The sequence below is a fragment of the Centrocercus urophasianus genome, unplaced genomic scaffold (assembly GCF_019232065.1).
Source record: "Centrocercus urophasianus isolate 14NV4802_14NV808 unplaced genomic scaffold, USGS_Curo_1.0 seq_27, whole genome shotgun sequence".
Classification (NCBI taxonomy): Eukaryota; Metazoa; Chordata; class Aves; order Galliformes; family Phasianidae; genus Centrocercus; species Centrocercus urophasianus.
Genome location: NW_024884833.1, coordinates 9679185 through 9705874, shown reverse-complemented (window position 1 = coordinate 9705874; position 26690 = coordinate 9679185). Strand labels below are relative to the sequence as shown.

At 38.1% G+C, this 26690-nt stretch overlaps 1 protein-coding gene across 2 annotated transcripts in view; it reads left to right on the top strand.

Annotated features, from left to right (window-relative positions):
- Nucleotides 1–26690, top strand: part of PRUNE2 (prune homolog 2 with BCH domain) — a 136563-nt gene that overhangs the window by 98414 nt on the left and 11459 nt on the right. For both annotated transcript variants that reach the window (XM_042826820.1, XM_042826819.1), the window contains 3 exons: nucleotides 16081–16160; nucleotides 17117–17317; nucleotides 20764–20940. In XM_042826820.1, the coding sequence (XP_042682754.1) occupies nucleotides 16081–16160; nucleotides 17117–17317; nucleotides 20764–20940 (458 nt within the window). The remainder of the gene's footprint in view (nucleotides 1–16080; nucleotides 16161–17116; nucleotides 17318–20763; nucleotides 20941–26690) is intronic.

Here is a 26690-nt window from a genome sequence, read left to right as displayed (position 1 = left end):
AATAAATCTTCCACATAAAAATATAGTATAAAAAAAAAAAAATTATCTTTCAGATCGCATGTTTTCGAAGAAGCAGGAATCAATCTCTTCTGCTCACTTATGTAGTAACAATTTGTTTGCAGACTTTAGCCAAAAGGGCATCAACAGACATTAATGATTCAAGTCCAGGATCAACAACCAATACTGCACTGAAACAATGGCAAAATGGAACCTGTTAAAAGAAAAAAAATATCGACTCCAGATGAGCAGGGATTTTTGTTAGTATTTTCCATTATTTTCTCAAAATGTCTATATTATCACCCCCAAACCAGGATGAGGTAATGAAGTTGAGAGCCCAGGTTTGCTCCTAGCTTTAATGATCAAATCATGCTGTTATTTTTAAGGAATCTGAAGGACTGAAAATCTGCAGTAAATTTAAGAGGCCACATCTGTCACTTCCTGTTTCTTTTTTCTCCCTGTATACCAGTAGATCTGTAATCTTTCACTTCTACCATTGGTTTATTAATTGGCCAAATTCACTAGAAAATGATTCCTTAGTTCCCAGTTCTGGGAACTAAGCATGCTGCTTCAAGGATGCTTCCAACTCCTTCCGACCTACGAGATGATGGGCTTGAAATTTCTTGCTTGGCAGTACAATGTGTGACAGTTCACTTAAGCACAAAGAGCAAAACCTGTGAAGGAAAGTCCATGCAAATAAGAATTTAATGCCCTGCAAAAAAAAAAAAAAAAAAAAAAAAAAAAAAAAAAAAAGATTCAAAACTGAGGTAAAGTTTTGATTGGGATGAGGCCAGTCTCTTAGGATTTCAGGCTCAGAGCTTGCTACTTTGGATGGGAGCTGTACTATTAATGTATGTTACACTTTTATGTCTTGGGTCATTATCATCACTGTAATAATATACATTGTGGGTTTGAAACTACGTGTCATGCATTGTCCTTTGTGAAAGTGTTGCTGCTGTGTAAATAAAATAGTCACTAGGACACATTCAAAGCAGAGAAATTTCTGACAACATAGCAGTAAATTAAAACACTTTCTTTTTTAAAAAAATTAATTACAATCTATTGTAATATCAGTGAATCTCACCACTAACCTTATATTTGAAGTGATGGAAGTAATATGTTGTTCATTCATGCATTTTTGTAGCACCATTTCTTTCCCTGTACTTGATTTGGTCTTTGAAGTCATGACAACCATCTTTTTTGTTATCAGTGTTGGGGTGGTACAGTATTTTCCATCACCATCTGGAGGTTGAAAATTAATTAAAACTAAAAACCCAGTTTTCCATTGCAGAGCCAGCTGTTAAACAATAGCAGCAGCCAATATGGTGATGAACTCATTTTTGTACAAATAGCGTTAATATTTACATGCAAAATACCCTGTACATTAAAAACTTTTTAACCTTTTAGGAGGACAACAGTGCAGTGATAGAAAAAGAAAGGTCTACTTACTATTATTCACTTGAGATCCTGAGAGTTAATTAAATTGTGAGGTACAGCTGATAGATCCAATTTTTAAACCGGAAAGACCTGGACTGTGTTTGTATGGTTTTGTGGTCAAATAAAAAAATACCTGCTATTCAAAACTCTACCTTTTTCTGAGTTAATTCACTATGTATTTTTTTAACCTATGCAATCAATGACAGAATTCAGCATTAGTGAGCTTTCAAGCTTAATGCTGTTGACATAGACTTGTCTTTGACAGTGAGCTGCAGTGAATTTTGTGGGTCCCAGCAGAGACTCAAAATCTCAAAGACAATCTGTGCCATTCTGAGCACACAGGTCAAAGCTGCAGCTTCCACTGCTTTTCCAATTTCATTCTGCTAATGACTTATATAGTATAGAAATACTTTATAGTTCTATTTCCTGTGCAGTTTCTGAGTGCTTACTCTTGGGACTTAAAATAAATTAAAAATCGTCCAATTGAAAAAGTGCTAAAAATTATCCCCATATTTGATAACTTTACTTATTTAGGTGGCAGTAACATCAAAGATCACATTTCTGCAGCAGTGTCCTCTTTAGAAAGTGTATTTTAATTTTAGTGATTATTTTTGTAGTTCTTGATGTTGGTCTGCTATTCTTTAAAATGTTGTGTGAGGACTGATTTACTAGAAGATCTGCAATAGATGTTTTCCAGTAGAATTGCTAACATAATGAAGAACAGGGTGGAAACCACTGAATTTTTATTTATGGTGTTCTGTAGATGTTCATGGAGATGTAATGATAAAATAAGGTTGGAATTCTGTTTGTTTTTGAATGCTTATGGTTTAGAAATTAGATGTGGAAACATCTGCAGTTCTCATCTTCAAGTAGGGAACAAACTAGCTGAAGGTTAGGCAGCCCTAGGGCCTGCTGCCTTTCTGTTTTCCTCTGCAGGACTATAAATAAACAGGATTTAAAGTTTGTTTTAATTTGGCTTGTCTCCATCCAGAAGGCTTTCATGAAGGAGACTGTGGGACTATGCTGTGTGGGAAGCAGACCACTAAAAAGCGCAGTTAACAGCCCAGGCTGTGAGCATTGCTTCTTGGTTTGGATGTGGTTTTACATTGCCAGTATTCACCCGGGTTTGTGAGTTGTGCTTAAAAAAAAAAGAAGAAAAAAAAATGATTTGTATATGCATTTCCATAGCTGAATTTCAAACTAACAAATTATGTAAAGCATGTTTGAATATGCATGTGCTCTATAACCATCGATGCAAACAGAAATGAGGGCTGAGTCGGGTTGAATCCTTAGGAACTTTTGTCACGCAATCTCTCATCTGAGGCTTTCCTCAGGCTCTGAAATGAAGCAGCAGGGAGCTTTTCACTGCAGCCAGCTGACTTGCCGCGTAAAGTTTGGAGATGCTATGACACAGCTCCGCAGGGAACGTGAAAAAGCTGTTCCTGCAGCTAAAGCACTGTTCTGTGTTCATTTCAGTGCTCCCTTACCCAAAGCCCCATGGTAGCTGGTTCATACAGCAGGCTATTTGAAGGCAGGTGATCACCCTTATTTAACAGAGCCACTAGTCACGTGACAAGAAAATGGTGGAGGATCTGTATTCCTAGTAAACTGCTACAGAAAGAGGGATGCTGAAGTACAGCAATAAGGCATCTGTGCTATTTTCCCTGTAGAAAGGCCTCTTCAAGTCTTTAGAAGGTAAGCGTTTCTTTATACCGAGAGGCTGATACGCAGGTGTTCTGATTAATGTCTCTATTGTTCCAGTTTCTTTAGACAGAAAAGGGGAAATGTTTGTTAGCAGGATGCAAAGCAACCCGGACCTCATTACTGAAAATCAGGCAGCTGCACTTTAATTCTACTGCAGCTCTTCATGAGAGAAGCTTGCATCAGTTCAATGGGATTTCTTTTGTCTGGGAGCAGGCACGGTATTTGTAATTAGGAAACAAAACTTCACTGTACAATCACCTAGCACTTTTGATTATTTTTTGAACAGCTTGTTTGTCTGGCTCTGAGGATATGGTGGGAAAAAAATGAATGTTGGGCTTTGTCTCTGGATAACTTGCTTTTTAGACTGCTTAATTACTGGCATAGTAATTATTTGTAAAGCTCACATGTAGACTACTTTATAGTGGTATTGATTTCATTTATTTTTATTGCTATCAGCTGAAATGCGACTTTTAAATTTTTTTTGCAAAGTCCTAATATTTTTGCAAGGAGCAGTCTGTATCTTTGAAGGTTACATGATAAAGGATCCAGTAATAATCTCATTGGTAAAAGGACTGAAACATTTCTGTTGGTTTGTACAGGCATTGTTTTTGTTTAAATTCAATAAATGGAGTTCAATTTAGCTCCATTCAATCATTTGCATCTCTGTCTGCAATGGAGGAATGAAAATAATGTTCATTTTTAAGTGTGATAAGCAAACAAACTGTAATGATTTATAGCGTGCATTGAAAATTTACGGATGTCTGAATATTAGCTGCTTGGTGCAACACTGAAGGAGATGTTAGCAGGTGTATTTAGCTAGAATCATTCTAAGAGAGCAAGGGGCAGGCAGAGATGTCATTTTATTTTAATATCTTCGGGAAGCAGAGCTATGCTGAGAAAGAGAATGCCCCGAGCTCTAGCAGCACTGTCAGGAGGCATTAAAGCAGCTGCAGGGGGCAGGAGGAAAGAACATGCACAAATCTTTGTCCTTCCAAAACACTTTTTTCCAAGACTGCCGTGTTCCCCTCCTGCTCTCTCTTGGGTGACAGTGGAGTGCTGGGGTCAAAAATAACTTATGCCTACCTTTGATGAGTTTGTCCATTATTTGGTCTTGTGTATCTGGACAGTAATAAAGTTTGCATAATCACAGATGAGTCTGGCATCGGCATATATTCAGTGCTAAAAAAGCACAGATCCTTCTACAAGCAGTTTGTTTTGTTTTTATGGCATCATCATGATATTTCGCAGTAACAAGTAACAACGTTATTTGTTGTCTTGTACTGCACATATGGACAGATTAGAGGCGAAAAAAAAATGTGATCTTTAAGTCACAATTCTTTTGTTCACTTATAAGACACATCAATCAGAATTATGAAGAAATGCTGTGTATGTCAGAATATGAATCCATCAGCAATTGTAAGCTATTTCACTGTAGCGTCCTTGATATTGGAGACACTTCCTATGAGGCCCTGCACAAATGTCCAGGAAAACATGGTGGTACTGTAATAAAATACAAGATTGACTTAGAGAACAGCTATGAGAGGCCAGCTGCTTGACAGATTTCTTAGTGTACCTGCTTTTTTTCCTTTGGATGTTGACAAAGGTGGCTTGAATGCTATGGAGTTTTATGAATTAACTCAGATATTACTGACTAGTTTTTAGCGTGTCCTGTAGACTCTGTGGTCACTGCAGCTGTGAAAACTAGACAGCGTAAGATTGATTTCATGCTACCAGATGAAAATTGACTTCCGACAAGAACAAGAGTCTTCTTAGCAGAAAACACTGGCAGCAAACTCTGGAAAGCTGTCCTGTTGGACAGTAGCCTTTGCCGGATTGTCCGAAAAGGCATAGCATGCAGCTAGCCTTGGCCTTGTATGTCCCAATCTATAGTGTTTGATGAGTGCTTTTTGAGGAAAGGAGAAACCCCATTTTCTCATGTCGTTCTATACAGTACTTCTTCTATCTGGCATTTCTTGTTGCTCTTTCTTTTGGATATGTCTAACAATTACGTATCTCCCAAACTTAAATTGATTTTTATCTTTCTGGTGTTTCTGTGGCTCTTTCAACACAATGGAAGCAGAGTTTTGCTTCTGATGAGAACTGATGCCTTTCTGCTTATTCCATCTCCATTTGCACATGCTCTTTTGGTTTCACTTGCTGCAAAGCCTGACAGTATCCCTGCTGTAAGCACCTTCTGCTAGTGCAAAGCTCCAGAACTGGGGTCTTTGGCAGTGCTTTCACTGCTTTAACAGAGCTTATGCGCCCTGATTAGGTACCTTCTGTTGCTCATGGCTGGACTTCTCCTCTCTTTTCCCAAGTGGCAAATCATATAATTATAGAATGGCTTGGATTAAAGTTCCCTAAAGTTCCAAGCTCCTTGCTGTGAGCAGTGTTCCCACCCACCAGTTCAGTCTGCAGGGTCCCATTTAGCCTGGCCTTGTATGCCTCCAGGGATGGGGCATCCAATTCTATGGACAATCGGTTCCCAGTGCCTCACCACCCTCACAGTGAAAGATTTCCCCCGGCTATCAAATCTAAATCTCCCTCATTTTAGTTTAAAACATTCCTCCTTGTTCTGCCATTTCTGATGGATAATAACATTTTAGTTACTCCCCTTAAGATGTTTCAGTTTTAATCTGACTGGTTAAAATTCCCACTCTGTAAGTGGCTGGAAAGCTGCCTGACAGAAAGGGACCTTGGTGTACTGATGCACAGTTGGCTGAATATGAGCCAGCAGTGTGCCCAGGTGGCCAAAAAGGCCGATGGCATTCTGGCTTGTATCAGGAATAGCGTGGTGAGCAGGACAAGGGAAATAATCCTGCCCCTGTACGAGTCTTGTGTTCAGTTTTGGGTACCTCAGTACAGAAAGGACATTGAGGTGTTGGAGTAGGTCCAAAGAAGAGCAGCAAGGCTTGTGAAGGGCTTGGAGAAAATGCCCTGTGAGGAGTGACTGAAGGATCTGGGGCTGTTTACCTGAAAAGTATTTGCAGAGGGAGCAGCGTTTCTCTCTTCTCACTGGTGACAGGTGACAGGACGAGGGGAAATGGCCTTAAGATGCACCAGGGTAAGTTTAGGTTGGATATCAGGAAAAACTTTACATAAAGGGTTGTCAAGGACTGGAATAGGTTCCCCAGGGAGGTTGTTGAGCCACCATCCCTGAGTGTGGTGCTCAGGAACATGATTTAGTGGAGGGTTGTTAGAATTAGGGTAGTGTGGTTAGGTCATAGTTGGACTTGATGATCTTTACGGATTTTCCAACTGAACAATTCTATGATTCTGTGATTCTATGTCATTGACCATTGCAGCTTTAAGGGGGACTGTAATTTAACATCACCCTCCTTAGTGCCTTTAGTGCCTTTTTTTTAGATTAGTCAGGTGTTTATAAGTTAGTTATCTGCTACCACAGACAAGGTGGTTCTAAGTTACAGTAATACAGGTCGTAAGTTGTGAAATCACGGTTGCATTAGGAAGGAAGAATGGGAACGTGGGTGTTCTATGACATAGAAATAAAAAAAAAAAAAGAAGAGGAAATGAACAAATTAAAAAAGTTTAAGGTACTGAAGGAGTATAAATTTACTAAGTGAAAATAGGACAAGGATAAAGTAATAAAGTAATAAATAAAAAAGTAAAAAACAGGACCTGAGGAAAAAAAAATAATTTGAGGGAAAAAAAAAATCATGGTGCAAAAAGTGTTGTCATGTATCTTTTTGTATATATCTGCATGTTGTCAATTGTGCATGGGCTAAACTTGAAGTCAAAGAAATGCTATCAAAATCTGAACGCTTTAATAAACAGACCGATAAAAGTGACATGAATCTGTAGATATTGTTGTTAAGTGAGTTTTTAGGGCTGACAGCTCTGAAAATTGCCCCCAGATGTATGCAATTAGGAGAGCAAGACAAGATTAATCTCTTCTAGGACCCTTCATTCTAACATTTGATTCCAGTTATTCAAATTTGATAAAAAGTATCATAATCACTGTACATATTGTTGTTCATAAGTTCATGGAAATAAGTGCATAATGCAAAAGTTGATAGTACTACAGAAAATCAAAGAAGAAAAGAGTAGTTGCCTCATAATAGATATGGAACTAGTGGTTATTACTAATGGTTAGAGGCATCCGAATGTCTTCATTTGAGAACAAATGTGTTTAATAAGGTGTAGACTGTAGTAATTGTTGAAGGGTTGTTCCCACAACTCCACTGATGAGTCTCAGTGGGGCATAAAATGTACAGCTTCCTAAAGATTTTCGGATTCTGACCCTGCAACATCTGCCTCCTCTAAAAGAATTAGCATACTTCCTGGAAGTGCAGATGGCTGCACTGGGTGTAGAGTGCATGCTGTTTTTCAAGTGCTGTTCATGTGCCAGTTACATCATTTGGAATTGCAAGAGTTCTGAGGAATGCTCTTGACAGCACAGTTTGCCAGGGAAATGGTCCCCATGAGCTGCACACTGCAAGGAAAACTGATTTTAGAGTGAGAAATGAATAACCTAAAACTGATTTTTTTTTTTTTTTAAGGAAGAATAATTATTCAATGCTAGTGAATGTCAGGAAACTGGTCCTACTTTACATGCTTCTGCAAACAAAATACTGAGTGAAGAGAATATTATTAAAACAACTAAATTAGGAAATGCCTAGCAGGCTCTGCTGTGCACAGTAAGAAGCATTGCTGGAGGTAGTGCTATTTCATGTATATAAGCAGATATCTCTTCCCTGAAGAATTAATTGTTTTCTCTTCCTGACTGTGCTCCTGGGTTCTTATGTGGTGCAGAGGAGGCCGCTAGCAGTCAGCAGCTGCTTGAATTGCACATATCGTTCTCCTCTGACCCCTGTCTGATCTGTTATTTTTATGGATGCCATAGCAAAGACACTGGGTCTTGAGTGTATTGATCTTTTTCAGAGGCAGCTTGTCAATGAAAATCTTCAGTGGCACATAGAAGATGTTGTAAAATGCTACATATTTAGAAAAAGAATCTCCAAGGTTATTAGACATCATATACTTGGAGCTGCCAATAAATGACAATTTCAAAGTTTCTCTTCTCAAAGTTTTCCTTCTACTGTAACTGAATAATTTCTTGCCCTTAACTCATTGATTTGTTGTTCAAGGAATGTTAGTGTTTGGAAATGCCCAGTACTTGAGTGATTAGCACCTTTGAAAAGCAGTAAGAAGGACCGATCATCATGTCTTTAGAGCAGTGTTTTCACAGTGTGCAGTAAATGTTTAGGAATGTGTAAAGGACAAAATAAGGTGTTCATTCTTTGTACTATTTCCTGGAGCATCCTGTAACCTGCTGATGGAAAGAAAGATAGGGACTCTGGGGTGGTTCTGGGCAATGCTGCAGACAATGTCGGCCTGGCTTCCATTCCTAAGATCTTTTTTCAGTTAGCCATCCAGGTTTGGAATTTAGATCCAGTTCTTATCATTCTGTAGATGCTTTTTATTTTCTGTGTCCGGAAGTCACAGAAAATTAAGGAAGCCTGAAGCCCTGGATTCCTTCCATGAGCCTTCCTGACCCACAGACATGTTTATAAGGTTGTTAAAATAGCCAAGTCAGTCACATTCTCACTCACTTATTTCGATTTGTTCCTCCATGGCTCCCTGCATCCATCCCTAGCTTTGGCTTCCTCTCTTGCACTGTGAACAGAGGGAGAGAGCTGGCAAAGTATCAGAACAGACAGCCTGTGGCTGCATAGCAGCAGTGAAGGCAGTTGCATGTGCTTAAGAACAGCAGCTTTTATTTTTACCCAACAAATTGATATGAGCCTATTAATGTCAATGGCTACCTGGAATAAATTGAGGCTTGCAATCCAGAGCTAGGATGAGGAGTAAGGAACAAAACAGATAGATAAAGAGACATTAAAACCTGAATTTCTTTGGAGACCATAAAACATTTTCATGAAAATGGCTAAAAAAATTAATTGGCCTAGAGTCAGAAGTTTAACATAATTCAGTCAACGTATAGAAATGAAAACAATTTAAGGCTTTTGGCTAACACGCAGGATTTATCTGCAGAAAAGACAGTAATTCTTACAGACAAGTTTGGCTTTTTATCCAACTTTGATGCTGAGAATGAATTTAAAAAAATGGGATGTGGAAAACATCAGCCAACAGCACAGTCAGTATAAGAAGCATTATAATTGAAAAGTAAAGCGTGAAGAACTAGCAAGTTACAAGTTTTTAGCAATCGTTTATTCCATGGCTATTGAGAAAGTGAGTGACTTGTTTTTCTATATGGTGGGAATATTAGCATGTTTTTATCTACTGTGCACCAGCATGAAAATGATTAGTTGACATTTGCACAGATGCTTGATAAAAAAAGCTTTTATCTCAAACAAGACAGTGCAATTTTTTGGGTTTTGGTTTGCATCCCAGAAATGGTAATAAATGTCTCATGCTAGGCATAGATTCCATCATTCAGATTAAAGACTTTTCCTGAACAAATTTGTGATTAAGAGGTACCAAATAAATAGCAATAGAAACTGTCAATTTAGTGTACTAACATATGGTTGCTAAATGTGACTTTCAGGAGGTTATGAAATCAATCAGTTTTTACAAGTAACCTGTATGCAATGATTATTTTTACACAGCTGTGATTAAAAGTAGTGACTTTTTTTTCTAGTTTTAGATATCCTGGAGTTAATTCCTTCCAGTATGTTCGTTCTTTTGGCATGTAGATGTAGCTAACGATATCTGTGACTGATACTTACTGAATCCTGCACAGTGTATGACAGTTTGATTTGTTGGATACTCTGCTATAGTTTAAGTATCATTAATTTTGCTGAAAAAAAATCACACTGCAGTCTCCTCTACATTTGAATGGTCACCTGCTGAAATTTCTGTTTATTGTCTGGAAAATTTGTAGCTAATGTCTAGTTTCAGGGTGAAGTTTTAAGATTTGCTTTTAATGAGTGCGAGTGTTAATAGCTTTCTTCCTCTTTTCTTTCTTCTCTTACTGCATTGTCCAGTTAGTTACTTTGTGGCTAATGTTTATGGCATCTTTGTGCATTTCTTTCTGTATATTTTTGTAAAACTTTTCTTAGACTACAGACTGTATTTTATCATTTTTTATTTTTCAACTTACATTATTGCACTCTTTTTCCTAGAGTATCTTCTTTATGATGTAGGCACTGCTGTTAAAGAATTATGTCCAAGAGTTATCTAAAATTACTCACAGAATGTTTCTATCCATTCTCAGTGGATGATAAGAATGAAAATGCAAACGAATGCACATTAGATTAGGATTTGGTATTAATCCATTAGCAGTAAAGAGTCTCTGAAATAGCAGTTATATACACTTTACAGAGTTGTTTCCGTAAGCTGAAGATTCATCCTGTTTTAAATGGAGGGCAGAATAACTACATTTTATCTCTTCTGTTCCATTTTTGAGCATTCCAAGATAGAGAAACAATTTCAGAAAGGGTATTATTTTAAAAGAGAGTATGTGGCATATGAGAAATGTTTTATTTGTATATAAATTCAAAATTGTTAAGGAAATAGTGCCAGGTGTTTAATTGTAGGAGTTGGAATAGAATGGATTTTGCTGTTATTTTGAGTGGTGGGAGTATGATGGGTTATCTACAAAAATGGGTGACAGCAAAACACTCTTTATAAGTCAGCTATCTGGTAAAATACATTGGATGCCTATAAACGCAAAAGTATTCTGTTCAGTAGTGCAGAATTGTAAATACAGCAGTAAAAACACACTTTTTCTCAATATATCCTTGATATAAATTCCCATTTGTAAAATGCTTAAAGATTTCCTGTAGGCTCTATCTCAGAGTCTTTCTATTCTGAGCTGGGGAAGAGCAGCATTGCTAACTAGTCCAGAAGAAGCTACACATCATGCTGTTGGAGCAGCCTGGATGCTGCCGTAGCCTCTCTGAGACTGATCAAAACAATGCACTGTGTGCTCTGGCCATGTCTGCAAGGCACTGACTCCTGCTTACCTTCAATCCTGAGTGCATTTCTCTGTTGAGAGCCAGTTGACAGGCGTTGCTGGATAAAAGCAAAACCGGTAGGGTTTTTTTTGTAAATTTCATGGAAAATACTGGACTGTCATGTCCAGTCTCTCACATTCTCATTTCTCACGATCTGATTCCCATGTCTGTGTACCAGCAGAGCTCCAGTGAGAACTGCTTTGTGCTGGGTATCATCTGCAAAAGCAAGTTAGGGAGGAATGGAGTTCTCTACCCTTGTTTTTTGTACCTAAAATTTCACAGTTAGTACATTGTTCTTCCAAATAGCTCAATTTTCTATTGCAAATCAGTGAGACAATGGACTGTAAGCAAGACTTTTATTTCATCTGAGACTGGGCTGTATCTGAATGATGTGTGGAATTTGAGAAGGCAAAAAAAAAAAAAAAAAAAAAAAAAAAAATGTCTTTTGTCTGAATAACCATTTTACTGTTCTTTGTCTCCCTTCTTTCCATTTACTTTCCTAAGCAAGCATGTAGTAATATGAGTTAAGGTGATTGTCATTCCTTTTACTAAGCCTTCAGTGTCTTTTGAAAATCTTAAAGTCTTGCTGAGTATAGAGGGAATGGCAGGGATGAAACATGATTAACTCAAATAGGAAGTGTTTTGAGCAGTCAGTTCCACATCAGATAAAAAATTTTGTTTTGTTTTGTTTTAAATTGGTAAGTCCAAGATGTCTATAAGGTGTATAAAAGTAAAGTTTGAGTAGCACACAATTTATAGTGGATTGGAGTGGAGGGATTCACTATAAAAAGGCTGCACTACTGTTTTCTCTTGTAAATCACAGGTGTTCAGAGCAACAAGTTGGAGAGATAATTCATTTTAGACTAAAGAATTCAACTTCTTGATATGTAATAGCCACAGAACATCTTGGGAACTGGTGATATATCACATATGACAAAGGATGAGGCAGCACAGCCCGTAGGGATTATGACATATTGCTGTGAATATTCAGAGCTGCTCTTTCCAAAATAGCCAAATGCTGTTCTGTCTAGAGAAGTCTGCACTTCTTAATGCCCTCTCAGTATTCCTCAGAATAAAAGAGAAATGCTAACTTGAGAGGGCACTAAGAAGTATTTACAGATTCTTAGTTTATTGAGCTATAAGAATGACAGATTCAAGAGCAGGGGAAGGATTTCAGCTTCCACTCTCTGTCTGCTCCCTCCTTAAGAATCTGGTATCTTGCTCTGGAGCACCTATGAGAAATAAGGTTTTTCTGGCTACTTCTAAACAGTGATGCAGACCTGAGTTATCAACAAAATATGCAGTAACTTAATTCCCAGTGCAGCTGATCCTTAAATGGCTGGCCTGTGTGTGACATAAAAGAAGTCATTTATGACACAAAAAGCTTATTTTACTTCGACCTCTGTTCTGAGGTTCTGAAATATCTTTTTTTTTTTTTTTTTTTAAATCAATCTGGTAAATCATACCTGATTAGAATGGAGATTTCTAAAGTGCTTAATTTACTTTTTCAACAAGGAACATTCTCAAAAAGAAAAAAAATTCCATTTTCTAGCACTTTTAGCCATATTGTCTGTACCACCAACTGCACTTGTATGAGGGGCAGGGAATTTGGAAACTATGATTTTGGGAATATGTAAAGTATTCTTTGGGTAAAGAAAAAGGAGGTAGCTATTTAACTGAATTTCTGCATTCTATCCCTCGTTACCTGAGATCTATTGAGGCCTGGTGCTCTCCCAGCTTATGCACACCCAAAAATTCCTCTGCGAATTATTGCTTTGTGTTGATTTACTCAGAACAGCGAAGTGTTGATTTACCAGAACAGCATGCTCACAAAACCTGTCATAAAATAGGCAGCTTTATCTCTAGAACAAACTTCATGCTTATTGTGCTTGTTTTCACCATGATGGACAGTCTGAAGAGTCAGACCAGTGGTATGCACTGAGATAACATTATGCCCGCTGTTGACTAAACCTATCAGATTAACCCACTACTAATTTTTGACTTAACAAATACTAATTACAAATTAATTTTTAAAACATGAAATTTCACTGAACATGGACTATGCATATCTGGAAAGGAATCTTTAAACTGCTTTGGCAATACATAAGGGGGCTAGAAAAATGGGGATGGCTTGTTCCACAGCAGCTTTTCTCTTACCCTCTCTGAAAAGCCTGTTGACTGTTCATTTGGTGGTAAACAGGTTCTTGCTTTCCTAATCAAATATCCCAATAAGAATGGTACAGACTATTGACATTATGTTGATGACATGGCATTTTCACAGAGATTTTCAGGGAGGTTCTCATGCTGTTGGCTTGTAATATTCAATTATTTCAGTAGCAGTAGCTGTATTTCAGCAGAAATTCAAGCCAAAAGACATGAAACACGTTTATATTTTGATTGACCAGAAATGTAACATTCTTGTAAAGATGTTCATAATAAAAATTATCCGTTTTAGACTCCATTGTAGCTGTTCAAGTGAAAGCAGAAAAACATTTGAAATTAATTCTGTGAAAGTGTAAGATATTTTATAGGAAACAGCAATGCCTATTCCAAGTATGTACACTTAAAAAAAGATAAATCAAGATGCCACAGGGAGAAAAGTAGTCTTGAGGCAATCCTAGAAATGTCATGAATTATAATAATTCTATCCCAGACATTAATGCATTTCTAGGCAAGTCATAAAATTTTGAATGAATTGTAGGAAATTGCTATATCAAATGATATAACCAGTTTCTGTAAGGATGGCATATTCAAACTGCAGTCATGCCCTTATTGTACAGAGGATCTTAATTTCACTTAAACATTTTTATAGGCTTTTTGCATAGAACACCGTCTGATTTTAATACAGAAAGTAAAAAATAATCACTGTCTTCCTGTAGCTTGCTCTTCACAGAACTTGCAATAAGTACATTTCCTTTCAAATTAGTTCCTGCAGTGATTTCTGAAGCTTGCTCAGTTAGGAGTTGTATTTTGGTGCGGTGAGGATATAAGACAAAACTCCGTACAGGTCAGTCGGTATACGCACCCTTATGGACCCACGAGTCATCATCTGAGAATTCCCAAACTGAAGCCTTATAGGAAATTCACATAGTTTTTACTGTTAGTAAGCTTAAAAATGGATTAGAAGTATTCATCCTTCCCCCACTTTGTTTCCACCTCTACGATTTCTCGCCTTACTCTTCTGGTACAACATACTTGTCATTAGAATTCAGATTTGTCTCTGCTGAGTTTAGGAGAATAAAATAGACTTCATTATTCATATTTTACTGCAAATTGAAGACAATGAAAGAAGCCAAATAGTCTAATAATTTATTTACATTTTCTAAGTAAATTGTGATGCTGTTCTGTATATCGGTTTTCCATACTGCTTGTGAACACAGAAGATATTAAAAAGCAGAAAGAAAAAGGAAATGATACTTTGCAGTCAGTTTATGCAGTTCATTTTATCATGAGCAGATACTTGCTACTGTTCTATTTCTTTGCTGTTCCAAAATATATTTAAAGAGAATATTGCAAGCCTTATTTGACAGTAATTCTACATCTTTCAGAACTGCTGTTATATGGAGATCATTAAGTGTTTAATCTGTATTTCTGAGCAGATCTATTCTACAGTAGCTGAGGATAAATTAGAAGAATTATCTATTCGTCCATTTTAATTGTGAGACAACTCCTGGTCATGCTCTGAGAAGCATAAACATAGCCCTAACCTTGTATTGTCTATAATCTGTGTAAGCACTTATGGGAAGAATGTGAGTTCACTAGTTTTCCTATCTGTATTGGGAATTGATGATACAGGGCTTGGGGTAAAGATCTTCTACAGTTTTGAGCACAGTGAAGACTTCACCTTACTTTCAGCCTATTGGTACACATTTATATATAAACTTACACGAAATTAAGAAGAAGGGATGGAAACTATATTCTTATGCTGATACAATGATTGGCCAGAAGAATCTTGTCCGCACACAGTGAAAAAGTAAGAGTAGTGCTAATAGGGAAAGTGAGTAACTGCAAGGGAGACAAGGCAAGGCTATTTAGACCCATTCAGCTGAATCAAGCAGAACAGAGATAGCTGTACCAACTACTGTTGTTAAAAAATAGGAATATAGAAAACTGCTATAATTATTTAGGTGAAGTTTTTTTATAGTCACATATTTTTAGAGTAAAAAATTTGAAAACTCTTAAGACTTGTTTCATATCAGATCACCCTCTCAGTAAGCATTTTGTAAAAAGACTGAATAGAAAGTGAATATGAAAATAGATCATGAAAGATTACTTTAAAAACTGAAAGACCTTTGGTACAATTTTCATCTCTCAATGCCTTTTACTTGTTGTATGTAAGTATATCAAAGATAATTTCTCAGTGTTTTCCCTAAATGTAGTCAAAATAGTACATTTTGCTACATTTTAGTCTCTGAAAATCAATACTGGAGTTTTGGTTGTCAATTCTTGTGCTTCCTCTAGTCTTTCAATGCAGGACGTCAATTTTCACATGATTATAAAATGGCTGATTTGGGTCAGAATTGCTTTCAAGTGCAAATTATGTCTGAAGGATGAAAAAGCCCTTATGTTCTGATTTTTGCTATATAGTAACTACAGGTACAGAAAAGAAAACATTGTTGTGAAACACTTGCTGTGACCTGCAGTTCGCATATAGTAGTGGAATCTTCCCAAAATCCTGCATTCTATTTGGCAGATGACAAAAGACCAATTTCATTTTTATAAAATGAGAAACATTGCTGTTTGCCAGCTTGTTATTGTTCACTGCTATGTCTTGATCTAAATAAAAGTTGCTCTGTGGGTCCTGCAGTCTCTGAAGGCTCTACATACACACGTAAATAAGTGGTAAGGACTGCATAGTAGAATTACAGCATTTGTGTTTGGTTCTCATATTAATATGGTATTAGACTTCTAAAATGAATAGGTAGAAAATTGTATATGTTATCATGAGAACATGATCAACCTATGCATCTCTTTAAGATTTTGATTTTTGTTAACTTCTCAGGTTGATACAAGATAATGTAGGAATGGATATTTCCTTTGCTGAGGGTGTACTGAGCCCCAGTTCTACAGAGATGAGGCCTGGTAAGAGAAGCCATTACTCATTTTCTTAATTATAGCTTAGTCCCTTTAATTATGTCATAAGAAAGATGTTTTTGTGCTGCTAAAAAAATAACAAAATAAAAAATGTTAAATTTGTTGTATCTAGTCAATTTTTTTCTTCTTTACAATTATAATTGTACTATGCACTTTCCTCTTGTACGTCATTGCCATTGCTTGTTTAGTCCTTGCAGTGTTTAAGTAGCTGCTATTATTTATCTTGTATGTGAATACTATAACTGAACTAAGTTATTATATAATTGAACTAGGAGTATTTCAAGTACACCTTGAAATGTGGCACATTATGCAGTGGCAAGGGGCAAAGCTATACCTAACTTCTGTTATATTGAAGACTACTTTTGTTTAAGACTAGACTTGAAAGTCAGGGTTTTATTTGTTTGTTTGTTTGTTAGTATTGTTTGGTTATTTTATATTTAGTTATGTCTAAAGACATAGCTCCAAGACATAACTAAAGACATATATTTAGTTATGTCATAAAGGCATACTTACAAATCTTTACTTCTTGCATAGCAGAAGAGGCATAACAAAACAGGCAGGAGATTTTAGCTTATATCATTTTCATTAGGATTCAGCCATGTGTTTGTGATTTAAATATTTTTCTTTTAAATTTTAAACCTTGTGGATCAGACTGTGTGCAGAGCTTGAGTTTTGGTTGGTAACTCTAAAACAGTGTACCTGGGTTTCACATAGTTTAAATGCTTCTAGCTACATCTGCAATCCCTGTACACGCTTGTTGTATTTTTTTAAATATTAATGTGTAATTTTTTTGTGTAGTAGTAGTAGTGACAGTAAGTGGTCTTTAAGTGGGTTGTTGTTTCTAAAATTATCTTTCCCTGTGTGCTTGATAGTGATTCGTAAGTGTGCGGGAGACAAATTTCACGTGGGAGAAATAAAGTTCTCTTTTTTATCTCTTTTTTCAGAACCTCCCAATTCTCTTGATCTTAATGGTACCCATCCCAGAAGGATAAAGCTCACGGCTCCAAATATCAACCTTTCTTTGGATGAGAGTGAAGGTTCTATACTTTCTGATGATAATTTGGATACACCAGATGAAATTGATATCAATGTGGATGACCTTGACACTCCTGATGAAGCAGACTCTTTTGAATACACTGGACAAGGTAGTTTTTTTGAATGTAGATGTAGAATACATCTCTGTTTCTTCGTTTACTGCACTCTTGTCCATTGGGCTATCAATATGTTTAGTGTATTTTAAATAGAGTTTGAGGTTTCCAGATATTTTTTTCTGCTAATTTGTTCTCCTGTGTAAAATAATACATTTGACCAATGCAGACTGCGGAAAGAAATAGTACAGCTAATCAAGTGACAGAATAAAATAAGAGCTGTTTTCAGAGTACCAGAAGAACCATATAGGAACTAAATTCCTATAAAAATGTAAAAAATCATAACTTTTTTACAATTTACAACAGAAGGAAACTTTAAAAAGAAATACATTTAGATTTTCCCTTGCATTTAAATTCTTTGTTGCTAGTTAGGTCACTAGTGTTTGAAAACTGTAGTTGCATTAGTTTAAGTTGTGTTGCTGAAGAGGCTTTACAATGTAGTCAGTCATGCAGAAGCATCTCTAATGTCATTTCTCATTAGAAGACAAATTTCCTCATGGGTAGATACAGAGCATCTGATGAATTTTTAGATGTCTGGAATATTCTGCACCAAAGGATTGATCTAACACACGCACAGAGTTTCATAGTGTTGTGACCAATGTGAGAGCCAAAATCTGTCTGCTGTGTGGCACATTTTGCCTTTTTGCAAGGCCTGAAGTAAGCAAATTCAACTACAGTGATTTTGGTGGCGTTTATATTTATTGAAAGGATTTATCCCCAATTTTTTTTTTATATTTTCTAATTGCGATTATTGGTAATATTTTTACAGTTGTGCAGTTTGACTTTAGATATACTTTGTTGGCAAAGCATCCTTCAATTACTTGAGTCACAAGATAATAGAAAAGGAGAAAAACCACATATTTTATTAAAATAAGCTCTTGATAAAATGAGGAGGTTATGCATTGTGGATCAGATAGCTAACAGTAGCCATAAGGGCTAGAGCAGAGTGTTTTAAATGCATGGTAGCTAACCTCTGTTAAAATCGTTTTCCATTCTGTCACTCTAGTGTAACCAGTACATGCTGTGCTGTTACAGCTTTCATAATCTCCCCCACATCATTGTTTCTGGAATACTGTGACAAATCCATGTAAATACTAAGAAGACATTGCTGTTGAAACTGTAAAGAACAGTGACTTTCTAGCTTGTTACCCTCAAACTGCTAAGGGCCTGTTTGAAATGTAAAAGGCAACTGAGAAAAGCAAGACCCATTGCTAGAAAACTGACAGTTCTATAGAACAAGAAATGCTGAAACCCCCTAGTGTAAAAGAATGATGAAAAAGAGTCAGTACATGCAAGAAGCTAGATGAAAGTGGAAACACTGAAGTCTTAAACTAAGTAAGTCTTAAAACTGACTTACTTAGGGATTGGTAAACATCAGTTTCACAGTTTTTTGACATCTGAACCAAGAAGAAACTGTGCTCAACACGTATCTTTTGTTCTGGGGAGCATCGTATTTTTATCAAATTTTGCGGAATTGCTGAGAAGTTTTATTGCAGAAATTGGTTTTACAAATTAATAATCATTGAATATATATGTGTATTTATGGGTAAGCTTCATGTGTGTTGACACATGGTTTGCACACACAGTCCTTTTATTTCTGGCTTCATAAAGATTATTTAATTCATATGACAAACTTGTGTGGTTTAAGGACCACGTACTTCTATTTGTGTATTTATATGAGCAGCATTAATCAAAGAGGAATCCAAAGACAAAGCAGTTTGTAGAAAGATTTGAGGGCTTTTGTTAAGAATTGTGTTCTTAACATCTCGTCAAATAACGTATCTTCCTCTAATTAATTACCAAATCTTCTTGTGAATCTCTTTCAAATAATACGTCACATGTGTCACAGTGCATTTCACTGTATCTTTACTGCTACCTTATTTCTTGACTTATGTCTTTAGAACCAAAATGATGCTTCATAGATAAGAGTTCATTTCACTGGTTTATTTGAAATGTATATGAAGGATAAAACATGCAGGATTTGTACTATCTTTACTGCTAGAATAAATTATTAATAAACCAATAGACTGACTAATACGTGTTCTTCAACAGGAGTGAGAGAACAAAAGAATATATATATAAAATGTTTAGGATTTTTTTCCTCACAAGAAGGCACTATGTTATAATAATTAAAGGATTACATGAATTTTTTTTCTACCTGTAGACAGAACCAGCTTGTAACTAGCTATTAAGACTGAAAAACTGGAATGAGGTTAAATTTATTGTGAGAGCCTCCTTGTCAGCGTGCTATGGAAGTATAGGTTTTGTTCATAAGCTTCAGGGTTTTTCTGAAGCTAAGAGTGTCCAGCAGAGAGGCTATGCTATGAGACTATAATCTCCAGTCAACCACACAGTTTATTTCTTGTGATCTTTGTGCTTTTGGACACTATGCACTTTCGTATGTCCTGGTATGAACAGGCCAGATTTCCTGGCTGCTTCTTCTCTGGAACAGAGCTGAGAGGGAATTTCTGTTCAGTCTTTCACTTTCGGGAAGGGAATTCAACCTCGGAGAAGAGATCCTGAGGGACATGAATGCTGCATTTGAGGCATGCAGGTAGTCATTACCTTATGACAAAAGCAGAGGAACTCAGATGTACTTACGGCTATTGGATGCAAAGAGATTGGAGGAAAGCAGGGATGGGATGGAGGAACAAGTTCAGAAGCTGTAGCTCTGTAGTAATTCCTCTCTAGACAGGAGACATCCCTGTGTTTGTTTTTAGTTCCAAAATTTTACATTTTAGCACAGTTCTCATGCCAGCAACACAAAGAATTTTTAAGATCTGCAGGTCAATACCTACAGTAAGCAGCTGGTGACTTGTATGTACTTACTGAATGTTACTGGATGTACTTACCAGGTGTATGATCAATGAATATACAGATGTTATAATTATGAAATATACAAGAGAGTTTGGCTAAGCAAGTTATTACACCAAAAAAGAATAGATGGAGTGCTTACCCTTGTCCTAGGCTCACTGTAAAACTCCAAAGGAGGGATCTCCAGAAAGAGATCCTTCCCCGCTTGTGGTCAGCTCTTAATTGTGCCTAGGAGAAGTGGAGCCAGCTCCATCTCTTCCAGCAGCACAGGTGAGTTGCCTTCTCTTGTGCTCTGAGGGCTGACTCATTGCTCACTTCAGGTGATGAATCAGAGGTTCAGGCTGTGATTTAGCAGTTCCCATACACCAGGCAAACACAAAAATTCACTGCTGGTATTGTGCACAGTGGTTATTGCTGTTATTCTTTCTACTATCATAATGATGAGAAGTTAAATAAAAGCGGAAATATAATTGGTAATTGGTATCAACTGGATTTTTATAGCCTGGATCTGTGCTTTTGTAAGAAAACCAGAATTTCACCAGTCAGTAAATGATGTTCAAATGAATATAAAAGGTAAAATATTTAGAGCCTGTACATGAATATGTAATACATAAAATGTTATTTTTCAGAAGAGCGGAATGCTGCTAAGGATGCTTCCCAGGAGGAGTCTGAATCAATTCCAGAATACACTGCTGAGGAGGAGCGAGAAGACAACAGGTTATGGAGAACAGTGGTTATAGGGGAACAAGAGCAAAGAATTGATATGAAAGTCATTGAACCTTACAAAAAGGTTATTTCACATGGAGGTAGGAAAAGTTGGAATGTATTTTTTAGATTGATGTGAAAAATCATACTTTGATAATCATGATTTATTTCTATTTTATTTAGGTTATTCTACTAGCAATGAGATTTTATTTTTCAGCCATAGCTATTAGCAATTAATTGGCAAACTCTATCAAATTACAGAAGTGTTATTGTGTCTTACAACCCATAATGTTATCAATAACAAATTTCAGCTTCGATTGGAGTAGTAAATGAACTACTGACATAGCATCAAAGTGAGCCATCCTATTTTCTGGTCATTCGATGCTGATTCAAAAAATAGTTTGAGTAGATATTATCAGCTGGAGACCCCAAAAGGCCTTCAAAAGATCTGAAGTCTATTACAACTTTTGGAAGCCTAGTGGGAGAGTATTTTCAGAAAAATAATATTTATCCTTGCAAGTCTTTCCTACTCAATTAGAAGATCAGCCAGTGTTTATTTCACACTTTCCTGCAGTTGGCTCTGTACCTATAAAAGTGGTGGCTGACACAGGAAGACTGTAACCTTCACAGATAGACCTGGTCTATATGTGTAGCACGGAGCTAAATTTTTCTTGGAAGAGATGGAGAGCCTAATTTTGATCTGCATTACATTTCTATTGGCAGTGACTACATAAGTGAAACAAGTAACAAAGTCAGATAACCAACATAAACCAGACTTTTCAATCTGGCAATTGATACTTCAAATGCAAAGCACTTTCATATGCAACAAATAATCTGAGATACATGTGCCAGTAACAGTTTAGTCATTGTCCTACAGAATTTTTTTTTTTTTTTAAACTTCATTTTCTTGGTTGTAGCATACTTACTATATCAGAGAATCACAAAATGGCCAGGGTTGGAAGGGACCTCAAGGGTCATGAATCTCCAAGCCCTTTGCCACATGCAGGGCCACCAACCTCCCCATTTAATGCTAGACCAGGCTGCCCAGGACCCCATCCAACCTGGCCTTGAACACCTCCAGGGATGGGGCATCCACAACCTCTCTGAGCAGCCTGTTCCAGCACATTACCACTCTCATAGTAAAGAACTTCCCCCTGACATCCAATCTAAATCTTCCCTCCCTCAACTTAAAACCATTTTCTCTTGTCCTGCTGTTATCTACCCTTTCAAAGAGTTGATTCCCCTCCTGTTTATAGGCACCCTTTAGGTACTGAAAGACTGCTTTCAGGTCACTCTGCAGCCCAGCTCCCTCAGCCTGTCTTCATAGGGGAGGTGCTCCAGCCCCCTGATCATCTTTGTGGCTTCCTCTGGATCCTCTCCAACAGCTCTCTGTCTTTCTTGTAGTGGGGGTTCCAGATTTGGACCTAGTACTCCAGAATGTATGAATGTATGAAGAAGTATGGTGCTCTATGATTGTAGATACATAGGTCTAAATAATTGGAGTGGCAAAAGAAGAAAAATAGTTTTCCTTTGGATTTCTATTGCCATGGTAAAGATCATTGTGTTATTTTTCTGCCATTTATAGTCGAAGCACAATATAAATTGTCTTGAAAGTCTTCTAAGGATTTTTAATCTATGTAATGGTAATCTCCTCTGTGTTTGTAAGGCATAGGAAAAAAATACTGCCTTATTCCATAATATTTTACCAAAGGATAGATAGGTTAACTCAGTGCTTTCTCTTTGAAACTGCATGGGACTATGTCAGAAAAAAAGACATAACAGAGACTTGAATTAAGGGGTGAGTGTGTGAGATGAAATCTAGTTTTCTTCTTTTTATTTCTTTTAAGAAAGTTTTGAAATTCCTACATGTCAAGCTCTTAAAAGGTGAAAGAGCTGAAAAGTGGAATGGAGCTTCCTCCCCTTCCCTGCATACGTCTATGCTAAGAATGTGATGTTACTCTCCATATTTGACGTTAAGATCTTTGCTGTTACACAAGTTCAGTTAGCCATATCTATGTCTAATGCAGTACTACTTGTTAGTACTGCTGGATCCTAACATCAGCTGGAGCTGTGCCACCTCATGCCATGTCACATGCCTTAACATGGTTTTACCTGCATTCTTCTTTGGCTTGAACTCATTTGCTAATTCTCAAGCTTTTTTCCCTGTCTGTGTTTTCCAAAAAGATGGGGAACAAGGCAATAGTGTGGAACTGCAGAAAACAGTGGACTTGCTGGATTGCTGTTGTGTGGTGGCTTCTGTAGCTGCAGAAGCATATCTACAGATTAAGTAACCTCTGAGACCAGTGAGATATTACTGCATGGAATTTGGACATCCCTTCCATCTCAGAATTATGGAAGGAATGGAGTTTAGGCTAATGATAGGAAGCTGTCTTCAGTGTACAGACTGTTCTGAAGTGGATGAAGTCTTGGTTTGCATTCTCAGCTTGATGTTAACAAAATAAATAAGTGCTACTAGCTTGTCTAATACATTATATTTACTCAAACCTACCAAATCAAATCCAGAAGGAAAGAAGTCTAACATCATCCTTTAGCAAGCTGCTTTACCAAATCTTCTAATGAAGTAAAATGGCCAAAGGCTTATTTCTGACATGCAGGTTTTTTGCCTCAGGGGCTTATCCTTTCTTCGTCCTCTTTGTAAGTGTTGAGGCAGTGGTGGTTTTCAGGCCTTTGAGGAACAGCTGAGGGTTCTGAATGAAGAGTGCCTTTGTGCTTTTTTATGGGTGGGATGGTGTCAAGACTAAACAGCTGTAATTCTCTTTGACATGCTCAAGGAAAGACCTCATGGGCATATGCCTTGAGACACTCATTTGGTCTGGGAATATGCATTTTCCAAAGTCATAAAAAAGTGACTTCCTTGTCATCAATGTCATCTGGTTTTCCTACTTTCAGCTACTTGAGACTCAAGTGCTGAGTGATAAAGGAGAAAAAACAGTCTCTCAGTGCTTTCCCAGTTAGCACACACAGACAGTGTGCCTTTCCATGAAGTATTCTGTTTTGTTCTGCTGCTGCATACATCGAATCATAGAATCAAAAGGTTGGAAAGGACCTGCAAGATCATCTAGTCCAACTGTCTCCTCATCACCATTGCTAGCACAAGCTACTAAATCATATCTCACAGCTCCTCATCCAGACGCCTCTTGAACTCTGCCAGGGACGGCAACTCCACCACCTCCCTGGGCGGCCATTCCAGTGCCTGACCACTCTCTGAGAGAAAAAGTTCTTCCTTATATCCAATGTAAATTCCTCTGGTACAACTTGCAACCATTTCCTTGGGTCCTCTTTGTTGCCTGGGAGAAGAGGCCAAATCCCTCTTCACCACAGCCTTCCTTCAGGAAGTTGTAGAGTGCAATGAGGTCTCCCCTGAGCCTCCTCTTCTCCAGACTGAACAATCCCAGCTCCCTCAGCTGCTCCTTGTAAGACTTGTGCTCCAGACCCCTCACCAGTTTCGTTGCCCTTCTCTGGACACATTCCAGGGTCTCAATGTCTTTCTTGTAGTGAGGCCCAAAACTGAACACAGTACTCGAGGTGCGGCCTCACCAGTGCTGAGTAGAGGTGGATGATCACCTCCCTGCTCCTGCTGGCCACACTATTTCTAATGCAGGCCAGGGTGCTGTTGGCCCTCTTGGCCACCTGGGCACACTGTCGGCTCATGTTCAGCCGAGCATCAACCATCACCTCCAGGTCCCTTTCCTCTTCACACTCATCCAGCCACTCACCTCCAAGCCTGTAACGCTGCATGGGGTTATTGTGGCCAAAGTGCAGTACCTGGCACTTGGCTTTGTTGAACCTCATCCCATTCACCTCAGCCCAGCAATCCATCTTATCTATATCCCTCTGAAGGGCCTCCCTACCCTCAGGCAGATCAACACTACCTCCCAGTTTGGTGTCGTCTGCAAACTTACTGAAGGTACACTTAGTCCCCTCATCTAGGTCATCAGTAAAGATATTAAGCAAGATGGGCCCCAGTACTGACCCCTGGGGGATGGGGACACCACTTGTAATGGGCCACCAGCTGGATTTAACTCCATTTACTACTACCCATTGGGCACAGCCTAAAGAACTGCCTGTCCAGGCCATGGACAGCCAGTTTCCCAAGGAGAATGTGAGAGACCATGCCAGAGGCTTTGCTGAAGTCTGGATAGATTGCATCAACAGCCTTTTCCTAGTCTACCAGTCTGGTCACCCAGTCTTAGGAGGAGATGACGCTGGTCAAGCACGACCTGCCTTTCATGAAGCTGGGCTGGCTGGGCCTGATCCCCTGGATGCCGCCCACGTGCCATGTGATCTCACCCAAGATGATTTGCTCCATAACCTTCCCTGGTACTGAGGTCGGGCTGACAGGCCTGTAGTTCCCCGTATCCTCCCTACGGCTCTTCTTGTAGATGGGAATCACACTGGCAATCCTCCAATCCTCTGTGAGCTCTCCAGATATCCAGGGGCACTGGTAGATGGCTGACAGCGGCTCAGCAATCACCCCCGCCAGTTCCCTCCTCACTCTAGGATGGAGCCTGTCCGATGCCATGGACTTGTGACAGTCCAGATGGAGGAGGGGCTCTCTAACTCTCCACCTGACTCACCAGGGTGGTATTCTGTGTAGCATCCCAGACTTCCAGAGCAGAGTGTAAAGTGCCCTGAGGATAACTGATCTGCCTATTAAAGGCAGATGTAAAGAAGGCATTGAGGACATCAGCCTTCTCCTTATCTTCAGTGGTCACATTCCCCACTGCATCAAGTAAAGGATGGAAATTCTCCTTGGTTCTTCTCTTAGTATTGATATATTTGTAAAAGGATTTCTTATTTTCTTTGACAGCATTGGCCAATCTGAGTTCAAGTTGGGCTTTTGCCTTCCTGACTTCTTCCCTGCCTACCTTAGCAACTTCCTTGTAATCTTCCCAAGTAGCTTGTTCCTTCTTCCAGACTCTGTTTTTCTTCTGAGTCTCAACAATAGTTCCCAGTTCATCCACACTGATCTTTTTTCTCTACAGCTTGCCTTACAGCATTCAGGGACAGCCTGTTCTTGTGCCTTTAAGATTTCCATCTTGAGGAGTACCCAGGCTTCCTGGACCTCCTTACCCCTAAGGAGCAACTCCTCACAGACCTGTGCTACAAGCATCCTGCACAGGTCAAAGTCTGCCCTCTTGAAGTTCAAGATAGCGGTTTTGCTAGTCACCCTTCTGACATCTCCAAGTATACAGAATTCTACAATTTAATGGTCACTCGTTCAAGGTACAAGGTGTTTTATGAGTATTTCATTGAGTCTTGAGTACTATTCACTAGTATCCAAAAAACACTGTAAAAGTTTTCAGCGTCTTATGAAAGTGGTGCAGGGGTATTATCCTGGAATTTTCCTGGGAACGTGTTTCTATCTCCAAGGGAGGTGCAGAATTTCCTCCACAAACATTGTCTCCTTTGTGGTTAGTTTTTCCTAGCCTGTTCTGAAAACCTTTCAAATCTTCTTTCTTAATATATCCAGCCTTTATTTCTGTATTTCTTTAGTGGTATCTACACGCAATAGTTCTTCCAAATCTGCATAGATTACTTTTTCTTTTCTCTTATCTTTTAAATAAATCCCAGACTTTCAGCTGAAGTGCAGAAGTATTTTATGTCTGTTTTGCAACAGTATAGCAACTGAAAAGAACTGTGAAGGAGATTGACCAGTATTAATATATCATGAAAAATAGCATATTTTTTTTCAGGTAGCAAGTAATCACCCAGGAGCACAGAAATGTAGCTGTAGTTGTAGCTTTGAGAGGTTATCATTAGGCAATGGTGGAGACAGGAGAACACAAGTACGGGGCAATTGGAGTATCCAAGATAAAGAAATACTTTA